This window comes from Nyctereutes procyonoides, unplaced genomic scaffold (assembly GCF_905146905.1).
Source record: "Nyctereutes procyonoides isolate TBG_1078 unplaced genomic scaffold, NYPRO_anot_genome, whole genome shotgun sequence".
Classification (NCBI taxonomy): Eukaryota; Metazoa; Chordata; class Mammalia; order Carnivora; family Canidae; genus Nyctereutes; species Nyctereutes procyonoides.
Window position 1 is genome coordinate 17,626,270 of NW_026575051.1, and position 19,541 is coordinate 17,645,810.

Here is a 19,541-nt window from a genome sequence, read left to right on the forward strand (position 1 = left end):
AGCAAATGGTACTGGAGGGTATTATGCTGAGTGAAGTAAGTCAATCGGAGAAGGACAAACATTATATGTTCTCATTCATTTGGGGAATATAAATAATAATGAAAGGGAATATAAGGGGAGGGAGAAGAAATGTGTGGGAAATATCAGAAAGGGAGACAGAACATAAAGACTCCTAACTCTGGGAAACAAACTAGGGGTGGTGGAAGGGGAGGAGTGTGGGAGGGGGTGAATGGGTGACGGGCACTGAGGGGGGCACTTGACAGGATGAGCACTGGGGGTTATACTGTATATTGGCAAATTGAACACCAATAAAAAATAAATTTATTATAAAAATAAAAATTAAAAAAATCTTTTAAAAAATAAAATAAAAAAATAAATAAAATAGTGTTTCAGGAAGTGTCAGGATAGGAGTGGGTGGTATTGATGTAAATCTATTGATGCCCATATATGATTAGAAAAATTTAGGATCTCAAGTATAATTGAAACCAAATGAAACTTAGCAGAAGCTATTGAAGCAAAGTAAGGTAAAAGATGTAATCCAATAGACATTTTCCCAAAAGCACATGATAGTTGCAAATAACAAAGATTACTTTATCTTCTTGTCACAGAGACAACTAGCTTTGCAGAATTGTTGAACTGACTGTGCGCTGCATCCGAAACTACGTTTTTGTATCTGACAGTTACTGTATTCATCATAGTAGAGGCAGGGGTTAGCTGGAAGGAAAAAACATGTTTACAAAATATTATCTCAAAAATTCACCATTGCTGAAGAAAGAGATAATCTCCTTAAAGACATAAAAGGAATTATCCCTCTGTGCTTCTGAAAACTAGCAATCTGTTTTCTGTATCTGAGTTTTTTTTTCTTTTTTAGCCACATATAAGTGAGATCATACGGTGTCTGTTTTTCTATATCTGACTTATTTCACTTAGAATAATGCCTTCAAGATCCATCCATGATGTCATAAATGATAAGATTTCCATTTGTCTTATTGCTGAGCAGTATACATAGTATATATATCATATACATGTATATCATATTTTCTTTATCCACTCATCTGCCAACGGACTATGTTTCCATGCCTAAGCTATTGTAAGTAATGCTGCACTGAGCATAGAGGTTTAAATATCTCTTTGAATTAATGTTTTTATTTTCTTCAGATAGATATCCAGAAGTAGAATTGCTGGATCATATGACTGTTATATTTTTAATTTTTGAGGAGGCTCCAAACAGCTTCCTATAGTGACTGTACCCATTTACATTCCCATCAGCATTGCACAAGGATTTCCTTTTCATCACCCCGACACCCCCACTTATCTCTTTTTTGATGATAGCTATTCTAACGAATATGTGGTATATCCCTGCACTTCCCTGATGATCAATGATATTAAGCACTTTTTCATGTAACTGTTGGCTGTATGGATGTCTTCTTTGGAAAAATATCAGTTTAGTTCTGCCAATATTCTAATTGGATTTTTTATTAGGCTTTATAAGTTCTTTATATATTTTGGAGATTAACATCTTATCAGACATATGATTTGCAAATATTTTCTCCCATTCAATGGGATGTCATTTAATTTTGTTGATGGTTTTCTTTGCTGTACAGAAGCTTTTTAGTTAGATGTGGTCTCATTTTTATTGAAGAGACTGTCTTTTCCCTTTGTATGTATTTGGCTTCTTTGTTATAAATTAATTGACCATATATGCATTGGTTTATTTCTGGGCTCTCCATTCTGTTCCATTAATCTATGTGTCTGTTTTTATGCTAATACCATACTATTTTGATGACTATATGTAGCTTTGTAATACAGTTTGAAATCAAGAAGTGTGATATCACTAGCTTTATTCTTCTCTCTCAAGATTTCTTTGGCTAGTTGGGGTCTTTTGTTGTTCCATACAAATTTTAGGAGTATTTATTCTAGTTCTATCAAAAATGCCATTTGGAGTTTGGTAGTGATTGCACTGAATCTGTAGATAGCTTTGGGTAGTACGGACATTAAAAAAATATAATTTCTTCCAATCCATGAGCATGGAATATATTTCCATTTATTTGTATCTTCTTATTTTTCACCCATATCTTATAATTTTCAGTATATAGATCTTTCATTGCCTTGGTGAAATTTATTCTTAGATATATTTTTTCTTTTTGATGCAATTACAACTAGGATTTTCTAAAAAATTATTTTTCTGATAGTCTGTTGGTAGTTCACATAAAAATCATTTGTGTATATTGATTCTATATCCTGGAATTTTACTGAATTCAGTTATTAATTCCAATAATTTTCTGGTGGAGTTTTTACGGTATTCTATATGTACTATCATGTCATCTGCAAGTAGAGTCTCTTTTAGTTCTTCCTTTCTGATTTTAGTTACTTGTATTTATTTTTCTTGCCTAATTACTCTGGTTAGGACTTCCAATACTATGTTGAATTAAAATGGTAAGGGTAGGCATTCTTGTCTTGTCCAGGCCCTTAGAAATCTTTTCACTTTTCATCATGAATATGGTGTTTGTTGTGGGCTTCTCATATCTGACCTTTACAATGTTAAGTAAGTTCCTTGTGTGCCAAATTTGAGAGCTTTTATCATGAAAGAATGTCAAATTTTGTCAAATGCTTTTCTGTATCTATTAAGATAACTATATGATTTTTATTCTTCACATTGTCTGATTTGTGGATGTTGAGCCAGTCTTGCATCCTTAGAATAAATTCCACTTGATTGTATGATCTTTTCAATGTATTGGTGCAGTTGGTTTGCTAAATTTTATTGAGAGTTTTGCATCTATGTTCATCAGATATATTGGCCTGTAATTAATTTTTATTGCAGTGTAATTGTCTGACATGAGTATCAGGGTAATGTTGGCCTCATGAAATGAGTTTGGAAGTGTTCCTCTCTTTCCTATTTTTTGGAGGAGTTTTAAAACTATTAGTATTAATTCTTCTTTAAATGTTTGGTAGAATTCACTGGTGAAGCCATCTGGTCCTGGGCTTTTCTTAGTTGGGAGGATTTTGATTATTGATTCAATATCCTTACTAGTACTTAGTCTGTTCAGATTTCCCATTTATTCATGATTCAATCTTGGTGGGTTTTATGTTTATTTCTTCATAGTTTAGTCTTTGTAAGTTGTCTATTTTTAACTTTAGTGTATTTCTTCCAATTAGTTGTTCAATTTGTTGCCATACAATTGTTCATAGCATACTCCTATGCCCCTTTTTGTTTGCATGTATCAGTTGTAATGTCTTCTTTTTAATGAGTCCTTTACTCTCTCTTTTCCTTTCTTCTTCTTCTTCTTCTTCTTCTCCTTCTTCCTCTTCCTCTTCCACTTCTTCTTTTTATAGGTGTGACTAAAGCTAAAGATTTTTCTATGTCATTTATCTGTAATGATATTTACATATAATGATATTTATATATAATTTATTAATTTATATGTAATTTATATATAAATTTATAATTTATATGTAATTATATTTATATATAATTCCCCTATTTTATAATATAAATTTTGTTTTTATAAAATTTATTTGAATTACACTAAGCTGCTTATGTCTGCACATTTAGGTCTTATGCTTTTAGCATTGTCTCCATTCCAGTGTGAACAAATTGGAGATTTTAAAAAATATTTCTCTTCTCATGCATTTATAGATATGGGCAAAAAGTTTAAGATATGCATCTTTATGTCACAGATTTAATCATCTTGAGTAATACTTTCTCTTTCCTATTCTGATTTTACTTCTATTACATTTTTTATACCACTATAGACATTGCTTTTATATCTTGGATTTTAAAAACCTACCCCATTAACCCAGCATAGATAGTTAGTAGATATTTTATTTTTCTCCAGCTACAGTTCTTTTCAGAAGTGGGGTGCAAAAAGTGAAGTTGAAAGTAAGGGAAAGAAAAGAAAGCAAAAGAATAAAGGAGATTTAAAAAGAAGAATATCTATTTATCCATGCATTTACATATCTATCTATTTATCTAGAGAGAGGTAATTTGAGAAAGAAAATCTATTTTCTTTACTTTAAGAATAAACAGACTGACTTGGTCAGGTGTAGGAAAATAAGTCTTCTGGCTTTCCAAGCCTGAAGTTAAAGGGTATTTTTCCTGGGTTAGTTATTTCTCTACAAACTTATTGAAAATTATTTTATCAAATTTATACTCAGGGATTAGGAATTATGTTTTCAGGAAGCTCTGAAAAGGAACTTTCATGATCTAGTAGAATGAACATGTAATTGGAATTCATTTGAGTAATACTACATTGTAGTTAGATTTATTTAAGAAATAAAAGGAAATGCTGTAAGGGGACAGTGTGACCATCAGCCAATATCTTCCGATTTGTCAGTAGGAACATAGAAGAATAAGGGTCACTCAGTAATAAATTATATGCCCTAAAAAGTGGTTAGGAAGGTAGAGGAGTTATGGAGCAGCAAGTAAGCTGAAAACACTGATATCCTGAAAACAATATTTCTAATTTCAGGGCTGCAATAGAGAGCCCAGAAACTTTTTAATAGAGCAGAGTAAAATGTATGCTTATATTAACATCTTATCCGGGTTTTTCCTATGAGTGTCATTAAACTTTGGGTGGTGGTGGTGGTAAGCTGAGTTTTGGCCTAAACATTCTAATATCCATTCCAATAGATTTAATCACCTTGGTAATTCAGGGAGGCGAGGTAAGAAATAATGTTGACCTTTCCTGTGTGATGAATCAGAAAAAGTTATAGAAAAGTGAAATATTTTCAATTGCTTAATTTGAAGGATACATGGTTCCTGGGTCAATGGTCTATATTAAGCAAATTGAATGTAAAACTTACTACAAAGTTTATTTTCACAGTCATTTGGGCAGTCTCCACATGGACTTCCTGCATTATAAGGTTCATTCCTTTTGGCAGGATCATTTCCCCTTAAAATAATAAAAAAAATAATATAAGAAAAAGTGATATAATAAAATTGATACTTGGACAATGAATATAAAATTTTACTTACTATTTCTAATCAACTTTAAAAACAATTTTTGAAAACCACTTCTAGATAATGATGATAATCTTTAAGATAGCTTTAAGATTTCTAGACTTGCAACGATGGCAATTTATCTTTTTTGAATGTATAACAGGCAACAGTGGGTTTTGAAAATGTTTTGAAAGAATTTACCCTATTCAGAGAGTTAAGTTTTAACAGGATTGGTACCTATGAACAGTCAGGTCTTAACAAGCAGAAGAGCTTGTTGATAATTGGTCATTTTTCTTTATTTATACCCATTTTTCTTTATTTATGCCCATAGGAACTTGGTAGGCAGTCATGCTAAGAAAATTTTAAGTGAGTCAAGTTGGAGATGTTCTATTTCATTTTGTATGATATCATGAGAAACGATACATGTTACTCTCATTCAGAAACACATGGAGCATTATAAAAGATGAAAAACCCTCAGTATGGCTAAATCTAAAGTGGTAGAGTTGAGGGGGAGAGAGTAGATGAGAATTTCTAGTTCTAAGCTAATATGAAATTCAGAGATGACAGTCTTACCTGCAGATATCTAAGAAAACAATATGGATTATAGCTTATTCTTACTTAATATGCTTGAAAAATAAGGTAAATGTTTTGGTTAAAACGGTATTCTAGTTGATATTTTTCCATTTGATATCTGAATTCTTAGTATTTCACTTTATTTTTTTCCCTTCATTATTATTATTATTTTTATTTTTTGGAGTAAGTTTTATGTCCAATGTGGGGCTTGAACTCATGGATCTGAGATCAAGAGCCATATGCTCTACAACTGAGCCAGCCAGGTGCCCAAAGTTTCACTCTATAAAAGAAATATATTAGTTAATTCATTAAGGGATTTTGTCAGACACTTAACCTTATCTTTGCTGTAGAAAATTCTCCTATCACAGCTCCATGTATGTTTTACTTTTGTGTAATTGTCAGTTCACCAGAGACCACCACCAGGATTTAGTACAACTGATGTGTTGTGGATGCAAAGAGATTTTACTGTCTTCAGTACTAATTGTATAGATAAAATAATAAAAAATACTAACTACTAAAATCAAGAAATGATAAGATCAGAAAATATCTAGAAGTATTATATAAATATATCTATTGAATCTATTCTAATACAACAGACCTCATTTAATGTATAAATATGCAGCATATTAACAGATAAATAATTTTAACTGATTCATATTGACTATCTTTTGTTTTGCAACACACATGGGGGATAGTAGTTAAGTGTCATGTTTGGAGCTCATATTATTATGAAAAATTTGCATATTGAACTCTTTAAGTACAGATAGCTGAAGGACACATATGCAGACTATTCATTAACTTTCCTTAGCAGAGTATATTTAAACAGGCATTTGTAGTGAATTATTATGGGACTATATCCAGCTCTGAACAATCTCTAATTTCTCATCATTACTACTGGATCACACAGTGTGCTCTTGTGGGCTTCTGCAATCACCTTTATCTGAAATTGATCTTATTATATAACCACAGTTGATAGGGTAAAAGAGTCCACTTGCTCTTCACTGAAACAATCAGATGATCTCTTCTAGAAGTTGTTACTCATATCTTGATAACATGTAAATTTAATGTCTAAGGAAAAGACATATACCAATAGTTAGACTAAAAAGCTAAATACAAGAACACTTCAATTTTTCTGTTTGTTTAGTCTTAATACTCCACAGTATTTCTGCTCTAGCATTCTAAATATACTCTTGAATTGTTGAAATAAATATCCTTGTTTCTTTGCTTATGCTGACTAATAGCACAAAGCAAGACTACTGGCAATAACTTTGAATTTAGACATTCTATTAATGAAATATAAATTTATTTAAAAATATAACAAAAATTTGCGTGTGTGTGTGTAACGATTTTAGGTATTGGCTAAATGACATTTATCTCTAAAGTTCTGCTTAACTGAAGTGAAATATTTATTTGAGTTTTCTTTTATATGGATTGAGAAACTGAGTTATGAAGAAAGATGTATTTCTAAAGGCTTTGTGAAAAACCAAGCTGCATAATACATACTCATGACAATAGTGACAAATATAGAGATACTGAGTCAACTTTCTTTTGGGGCATGATGATATTCCGCAGCCAATGAGATAAGAAGTGGCCCAAACAACCTGTAATGATAAAGAGAATATTTAATTAATAATTTGACTTTTGCTAAATGATTACAATATGAATATTGTTATCCGGGGTTGAAAATAAACATGCTTGTTTTTAGGATGCCTTAAACATGGCTTATTAGGAAGTCCTAGAAACAAAGATTTCCATGTGTCTGGATAACACACACATATATGTACACTTATTGGCTGTCCTTGATCCTGGTTGATTCTATTATCAAATCTATATGAAAAATCAGGTAACATGATGAAAGCTGCTTGGTGATTATATAAGAATCAAAGCATGGGAGGAACTTTACTCAATCAGAGAATAGGCATGGTATAGAGTTAAGAGTTGGCCATCGAGGCTAAAGAACTCAGGTTCAAATTCTATCTCTATCACTTACAGGTTGTATGGTACTTACCAATTTACTTTATGTTTTGAAATTTCTTTTTTTCTAATTTGCAAAATGGAATAAAATAATACTATCTTCTACATCCTAGATGTATTGTGGAAATTGAATAATAAATTTTTTAGGTGTTTAGAAGCAGAAATATTAAGTTACCATCTTAATGTGATGGAACAAATGGTCTGGTCGTAAATAGTGGGGTTAGTCCATCATTATCTAAAAGAAGTAAACAGTAGGAATTGAAGTTACAAATTTGTCAGATTTTTATCTCTTTGGGTGATCATTTTATTTTTATCCACTGTTTGATAAGGTAAATTACATGAATAGAAATTTTATAGCATTCTTGGATTCCTAGAATGTATCTTTTTGTACAATAAGAATGCTATTTGCTAGTCTTTTATTTAGAACATTTGCATTGATGTCCATAAATATGATTTTTAACTAGGCAAATAGTCTTGAAAAAGCAGAACAAAGCTGGACGTTGTATGCTTTCTAATAGCCTTAACACAAAACTATAGTAATTAAAACAGTGGTACTGGACAATAAACATAAATCTAGGAAATAAACTAGAGCCCAGAAATAAATTTTCATAAATATGGTCAAAAGACTTTCAACAGGGGTGCTAAGACAATCCACTGTGAACAGGACAGTCTTACCACAAATACAGTTGGAAAAACTAGATGTTAACATGAAGATAAATGAAGTTAGATCTTACCTTCCACCATATAAGAAAAAAAAACCTCAAAATGGATCAAACACCTAAGTGTAAGAGCTGAAACCATAAAAAACTCTTGGAAGTAAACATAAGGAAAACACAACATGATATTGAATTTGGCAGTGATTTCTTGCATATGATGCCAAAAGTAGACAGAAAAGACAAAAATACATTGATAAATTGGACTTTATCAAAATTTAAAACCTTTCTGCTTCATAGGATACTATCATTAGAGTGAATATGCAGTCTATGTACTAGGAATTAATGTTTGCAAATCATATGCCTACTAAAGCATAGATACCTAGAATATATAAAGACCTTTTACAACTCAATAACAAAAATCCAAACAACTCGATACAAACCAGCAACTCTAATTGGAGATGGAACCTCTATGGAAGTAATTCAGGTTAAATGAAATCATAAGAGTGGGGCCATGATCTGATAGGATTCTTGTCTTTATAAGAAAAGGCACCAGAGTGCTGGCACTCATGCTCTCACTCTTTCTCTCTCTCTCTGCAAGCATGCACAGAGGAAAGGAAATAAAGTTTCATGAAAGGACATAGTGAAAAGAAGACAGGAAGAGAAAAACACAAAACTATGCTGCAGAAGTTCACAGACTTCCAGGCTCCAGAACTGTGAGAAAATAAATTTCTGTTGTTTGATCCACCCAGCCTATGATATTCTGTTATGGAAGTCCAAGCAGACCAATACAGCATGGATGTGAAGAAATCAGAAATTTCATTGCTGTTGGAGATGTTAAATAATACAGTTGTTGTGAAAGACAGTATGCCCATTCATCAAATAATTAAACAGAATTACCATATGATCTAGCAATTCTACTTCTGGTATATACTCATAAAATTGAAAGCAGGATTTGAACAGATGTTTGCACACCAATGTTCATAACAGCATTATTATCAACAGTCAAAAGGTGGAAACAACCTAAATATCCATCAGTGGATGAATAGGTAAACAACAAGTGTCATACATATACAGTGGAATATTACTCAGCCTTAAAAAGGAATAAAATTTTGACATATGTGAAAGATGGATGAACATCAAATGAGGATATAATGCTAAGTGAAATAAGGCAGAGACAGAAGGACAAAAATTGTATGATTCCAGTTATATGAAGTATCTAGAGTAATCAAATTCATAGACACAGACAATAGAATGATGATTGCCAGAGCAGTGGGGTGGATGAGAAGTCATTGTCTAATGGGTAGAGAGTTTTAGTTTGGGAAGGTGAAAAGATCTGAAGATATGTGGTGGTGATTGCTGCATAACAATTTGAATGTAGTTAGTGCTACTGAACATTAATGCTACATAATTTTAAAATGATTAAAATGGCAAATTTTATAAAGCATATTCATATATACATATATAAATAATTATTGTGTGTTATATAGTGATAGATATGTACATTAAAATAATTTGTGTATATGTTTTATGCATATATACATATAATCTTACCACAATAACAAACAAAAAATGTAGAGGATTCTCTGTATTATAAGGTACTATTGTTTTCATTCTTTACAAAGATTTAAATGCAATTTATAAGTGACATTGATGTTTTATGATTTTGTTAATTCCCCAAAGTCCAAATTTATAAAGAAGACTAAACAGTTAAGCAGCTTTTCCAAGTCATCTATTGAGGGAATCACATTTTCTTGTGTTCCAAATTATAACAGAAACTCAGTGGGTCAAGTGTAAGTTTGTGATAAGTGGGTAGAATGATTTTCTCAGCCACCTATTTCCCATGCATACTTATAGCCACTTAAACAATGTGTATATTTGCAAGTATGCAGGTTACCTGAGTATAATGCTCAATGTTACTGCAGGTTACCTGAGTATAATGCTGAGTATAATGCTCAATGTCACTGTCCATTGGTGTCCATTCCCCATACTTGAAATATTTAGATTCATTGTGCCAGATTTTAATTACATTTGACCATGAGATAGGATAAGTTGTCATATGCATGTTTTCTCCACAAAAAGTATCTGAAAGGGAGAAAAAAGTCTGGATCATACTCGAAGAAACTTAGAAATATATTACAAGGATATTTTGTTCATTTTCATTTTACAAATATTTCGTTGGTCATCCAAGCAATGTCTTTTTTTATTTTTTTAGCAATGTCTTATAAAAGAAAGCAAACTCAGCTGTGTCTCTGCTGGCATTCATCTTTCTCATTGATGAGTGAATTTGTGATAAATTTGGTAAGAAGTTGACAGCAAGAGATGATGTGCAAACTTGGAAATCAGGTCAACATTTCAGTGTCTGCCACTTTCAAGCTGTTGAGGAGGATGAAACCCATCCAAGTAGCCTATGGGTTGTAACAGGACCCGTGACTTGAAAACAGCTACACAGAAGTATTCATTATGCAAAGACCTTAAAATAAACATTTGTTCATTTAGCCATCCACTTGTGATGTGGGTTCTTGATAAAAAATGGTATTCAGGAATGATCTACCTTTCTCTGGGGCAGGAAAAACTCACACTGCTTATTCATGGGTCAACAACATTGGGCAAAGATGTCCAATAACCTGTAAATATGGAAGTTTCATTAATATTTTAAAAATATTTTGTAATAAGGATCCCATAAGCGTTAATAATGTCTCCTTGTGTAGGAGGTACTAATAGCTTTACTGGAAACTAACAGTGATCCACCTAATATATATACCATGAGATGGACACATTTTTGATCACCTTCGTTCTCATGTACAGCTCAGTAGAGTTGAATAGAACTCACCTTTCAACTGTATTAGTATTTCAGAGCCAAAGATAACCCTAGGGTGATATTGTGTGTAGCTGAAATAACTATGTAGAATGGAAAGCTTCTAGTTATCCAGTTGTCCACCAGTTATCATTGTATTACTCAACTATTCTGTAATATTGAGAGCTTTGATTCTTGTTTCTGACAATCAGAATCTGGAATTTGAAACTTGAATACCCAAATTTAAAAATTAACAAGAAAGGAGCTCAGTGGGCCACAATCCACTGCTATTTATGGGGCCATGTCATAGACTGAATGACTTAATTACCTTGCCAGGTTACTTAATATCCTTAAGGACTTTTGAGTATGGAGGTGAGTCATGTAGACATATACCTACTTGTAATTCGCCTCTTAAGTGAGCTGCTCTCTCTTAATTCACACTGCTTTGACAACACTCTGGCATTTTGTGCAGCTTCTTCACTCCAATTCTACAGTGGAAGAGTAAAATAGAAGCACTTGGTCTTATTAGCATTTTCATTACAGTATTCTAGTTTGTTCTTTCTAAAAATCCATGGCTAGCAATATCCTCTATTTTATAAGCTAACAATTTAAATAATAATATTAAATGTCTTGATTGGAAGGGGAAGATAAAACCTTTAACTCACTATGTTAACCTTTGAATTTACAAAATCAAAATCAAAATCTGATAATAACATTCATATATACATTCTCAGAAGTGTGAAAGAGTTTAAGTAAATGCTTTCAGTAAAACAGATCAGGGTTGGAAATCCATTCCATTATTTATTAGTAGTTTTATTTAATCTTTTTGAATCTCTTCTTATTTTTGAAATGAGACCCATCATTCATGCCTAATAGTTTGTTCTAAAGTTTTAATGTAATAATTCATGAAATGCAACTGTGATATGACAAATCTTATACTATGTGCTCAATAAATAGACAATGGCTATGTATTGTGTCACATATCTCCATATAAAATTATAAGTAATAATAATAAATAGTAGCTCAAACCATATGCCAACATCTGTTACCAATTCTGTATGTATATTTTTCTTATTTTGACTCACAGCAACTCTACAAGGGAAGTACTATTATTAGCTCCATTTGCAAATGGGGAAACTGAGGCAGAGAGATGTTGCATTATTTCTAAGGATAACACAACCAATAAGAACCCCCAGAAGAATGAGAATCTAGGTTATTCTGTCTTCATAATATGTGCTCTTAACTCTTAATGTGTGTCAATTATGCTGAGTTGAAGCATTTTGTCAGGTGTATCCCCAAGTAAGTTGGAAGGCAGAAAGTGTTTCTCACTAGTTTTGGGACTGACAAATGTTCTCCCTAACACTTTATAATCTACACATTGTGTACATCCACTTAAAAGACTGTCCAATTATCTGCATACAACACATCACCAATAAAAGTTGTAGACTTTGTTTTTTCACTACAGACTTTGACACAAATCATTCATTTACTCTTTAGAATAAGTTTGGATGACACTTTTTTTTATTTTTTTTTACACATAGTACTAGAGTCCTAGCCTCAGCAATCAGGCAACAAAAAGAAAGGCATTCAAATTGGCGAAGGAGAAGTCAAACTCTCCCTCTTTGTAGATGACATGATACTGTACATAGAAAATCCAAAAGACTCCACTCCAAGATTGCTAGAACTTATACAGCAATTCGGCAATGTGGCAGGATACAAAATCAATGCCCAGAAATCAGTGGCATTTCTATACACTAACAATGAAACTGAAGAAAGGAAATTAAGGAGTCAATCCCATTTACAATTGCACCGAAAAGCATAATATACCTAGGAATAAACCTAACCAGAGAGGTAAAGGATCTATACTCCAAAAACTACAGAACACTTCTGAAAGAAATTGAGGAAGACACAAAGAGATGCAAAAACATTCCATGTTCATGGACTGGAAGAATTAATATTGTGAAAATGTCAATGCTACCCAGGCAATTTACACATTTAATGCAATCCCTATAAAAATACCATGGACACTCTTCAGAGTTGGAACAAAATCTTAAGATTTTGGTGGAATCAGAAAAGACCCTGAATAGCTAGGGGAATATTGAAAAAGAAAACCAGAGCCAGGGGCATCACCATGCTGGATTTCAAGTTTTACTACAAAGCTGTGATCATCAAGACAGTGTGGTACTGGCACAAAAGCAGACACATAGATCAATGGAACAAAATAAAGAATCCAGAAGCGGACCCTCAACTTTATGGTCAACTAATATTTGACAAAGCAGGAAAGACGATCCACTAGAAAAAGGACAGTCTCTTCAATAAATGGTGCTGGGAAATTGGACAGCCACATGCAAAGGAATGAACCTGGACAATTCTTTTATACTAGACACAAAGATAAACTCAAAATGGATGAAAGATCTAAATGCCCCTGGACAAGAGAGCCCAGGACAGGAGAGTCCGCCCCAGAGAAGCAGGAACTTTAACAATCCGCACCGGACTCTTCCCGGAGGGAAAGGTGCTCAGCTGGGAACCCGGGCAGGACCAAAGGGCGGTGGGGCCCCCAGCCTCCTGGGGTCACTAACAGAGGAGGTGCCCTGGGGACAGGGCCCCACATCCCGGGGCCCAGGGCGGTAAAGGGCTGGAGCGCCTGGCAGGGCCTCGGGGAGAAGCAGGGGGTGGGGGGCTCCAGGCGGAGGGGGCTGCGCCCTGCTGCCTTCAAGCCGCGGCCCCGGGAGTGATGCCGGTGGCGCAGGCCCTGGACCAAAGGCGCGGGGGACACAGCCCAGGATCCTGTGGTCCCCCTGGGACAGGCAGAAGCGGGGAGGACACGGGACGGTGAGGACGCTCCTGCCAAGGGCGTCCTCGAGCTGTGCAGGTCAGCGCTCCCCCGCCCCGGAGCATCCAGGCCCCTGCGGACTGGGAGCTGCGGGAGTTACTGCAGGAGCTGACTCCAGGGCTGGAGGGCTGGAGGGCTGGCCGCTGCCATGGGGTTGTTCCTCCTGGTGTCACCCTGTGCCCTGAGGGTGGGGGGCACCCATGAGGGGTAACCAGCTCCCACTGAGCCTGGCACCCAGTGGGGGGAAGGGCAGCTCCCCCAGGTGCACACATCTGAGGGTCAGCACAGCAGCCCCTCCCCCAGAAGACCAGCTGGAAGGACAGGGGAAGAGCAAGTTCTGGACCCAGCAGCGCTGGAAAGCTCCAGGGGAAGTCGAGGGATTTACAGTATATAGAACTAGAGGGTACTTCTCCTATTTTTTCTTCCTTTTTCCAGTACAACTCCTTTTTATATCAGACTATAAATTTCCAATTTTTTTCTTTTCCCACCTTACTACAATATTTTACCAGCTTTTTATTTTGAAGATTCTTCCTTTTTGACTTTCATATTTCTACGATTACAGGTCCTAGATATATTTTCCACTTGTAGAGTCCTTTAATATACCCAATTTAATTTTGTGAGATATACAATATATGTTTTTGTTGTTGTTGTTTTGTTTTGTTTTTTGTTTTCTCTGCCTCATTTTGTTCTACACTGGTGGAAGTTAATATCTTCTAAAACATGACCAGTATGCACCCAGAACCAAGTGGTATACAGTGCTGGTTCATTCTGTAAGATTCCTCAGTCCCATTCTGCCCCCCTCTTTTATCTCATTTAGGTTTTGGTGGTCAGTGTTGGGGCTTTCTACAAGTATTTCTGGTTTATATAAATTTGCAACTGAGCATCTTCTAACATACAGAACTTAATACACTCAGAACCAAGATGATCACCCTGTAGGACCCCACAGGTAAACTACATTCCCCTCCACTACAACTTTGTCACCACCACCATCTCCCAGTGCCTCCCATTTTTTCTTCTTCTTTTTCCTTTTATCTTTTTCTTTCTTTTTTCTTTTCTTCTTCTTTAGGATTCTTGGCCTTTTATTTTTTACTACTTTGTTGTAAAATTTGTTATTCACTTTAGTGGTCTTTGTGTTTTATTTCATTCTGATCTTTGTTTTTCAATTTCCGGTCTCTGACCTTGTCAGAATCATCTAGGGTAAAATTTACATAGGTTGTGGTTGATACTCTTAATTCAGCCCACTCATACAGCCACTCTACAAGAGTGAACAAGATGACTAGAAAGAAAAATTCACCACAAAAGAATCAGAAGCAGTACTCTCTGCCACAGAGTTACAGAATTTCGATTACAATTCAATGTCAGAAAGCCAATTCAGAAGCACAATTATAAAGCAACTGGTGGCTCTGGAAAAAAGCATAAAGGAATCAAGAGACTTCATGACTGCAGAATTTAGATCTAATGAGACCAAAATTAAAAGTCAATTAAAAAAGATGCAATCCAAACTGGAGGTCCTAATGATGTGGGTTAATGAGAAGGAAGAAAGAGTGAGTGCCATAGAAGACAAGTTGATGGCAAGGAAGAAAGCTGAGGAAAAAAGAGAAAAACAAAAGACCATGAGGAAAGGTTAAGGGAAATAAATGACACCTTGAGAAGGAAAAAAATCTACGTATAATTGGGGTTCCAGAGAGCAGCAGGAGGGCCAGAGGGCCAGAAAACATATTTGAACAAATCATAGCTGAGAACTTCCCTAATTTGGGGAGGGAAATAGGTTCAAATCCAGGAAATAGAGAGGTACTCACCTACAATCAATAAAAACTGTTCAACACGTCAACATTTAATAGTGAAACTTGCAAATTCCAAAGATAAAGAGAAAATCCTTAAAGCAGCAAGAGACAAGAGATCCATAACTTATATGGGGAGAAGAAGCATTAGATTAACAGCAGACCTCTCCACAGGGACCTGGCAGCCCAGAAAGGGTTGGCAGGCTATATTCAGGGTCCTAAATGAAAAGAACATGCAGCCAAGAATAGTTTATCCAGCAAGGCTCTCATTCAGAATAGAAGGAGGGATAAACAGCTTCCAGTATAGACAGAAACTGAAAGAATATGTGACCACCAAACCATGTCTGCAAGAAATATTAAGGGGGACCCTGTAAAAGAAAGAGGAAACCCAAAGAAATAATCTACATAAACAAGGACTGAATAGGTATTATGGTGACCCTAAATTCATATCTTTCAGTAGTAAATCTGAACATGAAGGGGCTAAACGATCCCATCAAAAGGCACAGGGTTTCAGAGTGGATAAAAAAGCAAGACCCATCTATTTCCTGTCTATAAGAAACTCATTTTAGACCTAAGGACACCTCCAGCCTGAAAACGAAAGGTTGGAGAACAATTTACCATTCCAATGGTCTTCAAAAGAAAGCAGGTGTAGCCATCCTCATATCAGAAAAATTAAAGTTTATCTCAAAGACTGTACTAAGAGATGAAGAGGTACACTATATCATACTTAAAGGATCTATCCAACAAGAGGACCTAACAATAATAAATATTTATGTTCCTAATGTGGAAGCTGCCAAGTATATCAATCAATTAATACCAAAGTAAAGACTTAGTTAGATAATAATACACTAATACTGGGAGACTTCAACATGGTGCTTTCTGCGAATGACAGATCTTCTAAGCACAACATTGCCAAAGAAACAAGGGCTTTAAATGAAACACTGGACCAGATGGATTTCACAGATATTTACAGATTTACCTCCAAATTCAACTGAATACACATTCTTCTCAAGTGCACATGGAACTTCCTCCAGAATAGACCACATACTGGGTCACAAATCAGGTCTCAACGAGTACCAACAGACTGGGATTGTCCCCTGCATATTTTCAGACCACAATGCTTTGAAACTTGAACTCAATCACATGAAGAAATTTGGAAGAAACTCAAACACGTGGAGGTTAAAGAGCATCCTGCTAAAAGATGAAAGGGTCAATCCAGAAATTAGAGAAGAATTAAAAAGATTCATGGAAACTGATGTGAATGCAGATACAACCATTCAAAATCTTTGGGATACAGCAAAAGCAGTCCTAAGAGGGAAATACATTGCAATACAAGCATCCTTCAAAACTTCAAAAAATTAGAAAACTCACATACACAAGTTAACCTCACACCTAAAGGAACTGGAGAAAGAAAAGCAAATAAAACCTACACCAAACAGAAGAAGAGAGATAATAAAGATTCGAGCAGAACTCAATGAAATAGAAACCAGAAGAACTGTAGAACAGATCAACTAAACCAGGAGTTGGTTCTTTGAAAGAATTAATAAGATAGATAAGCCATTTGCCAGCCTTATTAAAAACAAAAGAGAAAAGACTAATTAATAAAATCAAGAATGAAAAAGGAGAGATCATACCAATACCAAGGAAATACAAATGATTTTAAAAACATATTATGAACAGCTATACGCCTATAAATTAGGCAATCTAGAAGAAATGGATACATTTCTGGAAAACCACAAACTACCAAAACTGGAATAGGAATAAAGAGAAAACCTGACCAGGCCAATAACCAGGGAGGAAATGGAAGCAGTCATCAAAAACTTCCCAATACACAAAAGTCCAGGGCCAGATGGCTTCTCAGGGGAATTCTATCAAACGTTTAAAGAAGAAACAATACATATTCTACTAAAGCTGTTCCAAAATAGAAAGGGACGGAATACTTCCAAACTCATTTTATGATGTCAGTATCACCTTAATTCCAAAACCAGACAAAGACCCCACCAAAAAGGAGTAATTGCTGACCAATATCCCTGATGAACATAGATGCAAAAATCTAAACAAGATACTGGCCAATAGGACCCAACAGTACATTAAGAAGATTATTCACCATGACCAAGTGGGGCTTATCCCCATGATGCAAGGCTGGTTTAGCATTCATAAAACAATCAACGTGATAGATCATATCGACAAGAGAAAAAACAAGAACCATAGGATCCTCTCAATAGATGCAGAGAAAGCATTGGACAAAATACAGCATCCATTCCTGATCAAAACTCTTCAGAGTGTAGGGATAGAGGGAACATTCCTCAGCACCTTAAAAGCCATCTATGAAAAGCCCACAGCAAATATCATTCTCAATGGGGAAACACTGGGAGCCTTTCCCCTAAGATCAGGAACACGACAGGGATGTCCACTCTCACCACTGCTATTCAACATAGTGCTAGAAGTCCTAGCCTCAGCAATCAGGCAACAAAAAGAAATAAAAGGCATTCAAGTTGGCAAAGAAGAAGTCAAACTCTCCCTCTTTGCAGATGACATGATACTGTACATAGAAAACCCAAAAGACTCCACCCCAAGATTGCTAGAACTGATACAGCAATTCGGCAGTATGGCAGGATACAAAATCAATGCCCAGAAATCAGTGGCATTTCTATACACTATCAATGAGACTGAAGAAAGAGAAATTAAGGAATCAACCCCATTTATAATTGCACCCAAAAGCATAAGATACCTAGGAATAAACCTAACCAGAGAGGTAAAGGATCTATACCCCAAAAACTACAGAACCCTTCTGAAAGAAATTGAAGAAGACACAAAGAGATGCAAAAACATTCCATGTTCATGGACTGGAAGAATTAATATTGTGAAAATGTCAATGCTACCCAAGGCAATTTATACATTTAATGCAATCCCTATCAAAATACCATGGACTTTCTTCAGAGAGTTGGAACAAATCATCTTAAGATTTGTGTGGAATCAGAAAAGATCCCGAATAGCCAGGGGAATATTGAAGAAAACCAGAGCCCGGAGCATCACCATGCTGGATTTCAAGTTTTACTACAAAGATGTGGTCATCAAAACAGTGTGGTACTGGCACAAAAACAGAATAGATAATCCAGAATTGGGCCCTCAACTCTATGGTCAACTATTATTCGACAAAGCAGAGAAGACTATCCACTGGAAAAAGGACCGTCTCTTCAATAAATGGTGCTGGGGAAATTGGACAGCCACATGCAGAAGAATGAACCTAGACCATTCTCTTACACCAGACACAAAGATAAACTCAAAAAGGGGAAAGATCTAAATGTGAGACAAGATTCCATCAAAATCCTAGAGGAGAACACAGGCAACACCCTTTTTGATCTTGGTCACAGCAACATCTTGCAAGATACATCTATGAAGGCAAGGGAAACAAGAGCAAAAATGAATTATTGGAACTTAATCAAGATCGAAAGCTTCTGCACAGCAAAAGAAACAGTCAACAAAACCAAAAGACAACCTACAGAATTGGAAAAGATATTTGCAAATGACATATCAGATGAAGGGCTAGTATCCAAGATCTGTAAAGAATGTATTAAACTCAACACCGAAGAAACAAAAAATCCAATCATGAAATGGGCCAAAGACATGAACAGAAATCTCACAGAGGAAGACATAGACATGGCCAACATGCACATGAGAAAATGCTCTGCATCACTTGCCGTCAGGGAAATACAAATCAAAGCCACAATGAGATATCACCTCACACTAGTGAGAATGGTGAACATTAAGAAGACAGATAACAGAAATGTTGGAGAGGATGTGGAGAAAAGGGAACCCTCTTGCACTGTTGGTGGGAATGTGAACTGGTGCAGCCACTCTGGAAAACTGTGTGGAGGTTCCTCAAAGAGTTAAAAATAGAGCTACCCTATGATCCAGCAATTGCACTGCTGGGGATTCTAAAAGAGCACCTGTCAACTGTAAGTGCAATACATACATCAGGTACCAACAC

General features: G+C 35.3%; 1 protein-coding gene across 1 annotated transcript in view; it reads right to left on the reverse strand.

Annotated features, from left to right (window-relative positions):
• Window positions 1-586: 586 nt before the first annotated feature.
• CRISP1 (cysteine rich secretory protein 1) overlaps window positions 587-19,541 on the reverse strand; it is a 44,444-nt gene continuing 25,489 nt past the window's right edge. Inside the window, exons 6-10 of the mRNA XM_055330419.1 lie at window positions 11,334-11,424; window positions 10,070-10,224; window positions 7,016-7,113; window positions 4,804-4,892; window positions 587-714 (exon numbers count right to left, since the gene is read on the reverse strand). Of these exons, the coding sequence (XP_055186394.1) occupies window positions 587-714; window positions 4,804-4,892; window positions 7,016-7,113; window positions 10,070-10,224; window positions 11,334-11,424 (561 nt within the window). The remainder of the gene's footprint in view (window positions 715-4,803; window positions 4,893-7,015; window positions 7,114-10,069; window positions 10,225-11,333; window positions 11,425-19,541) is intronic.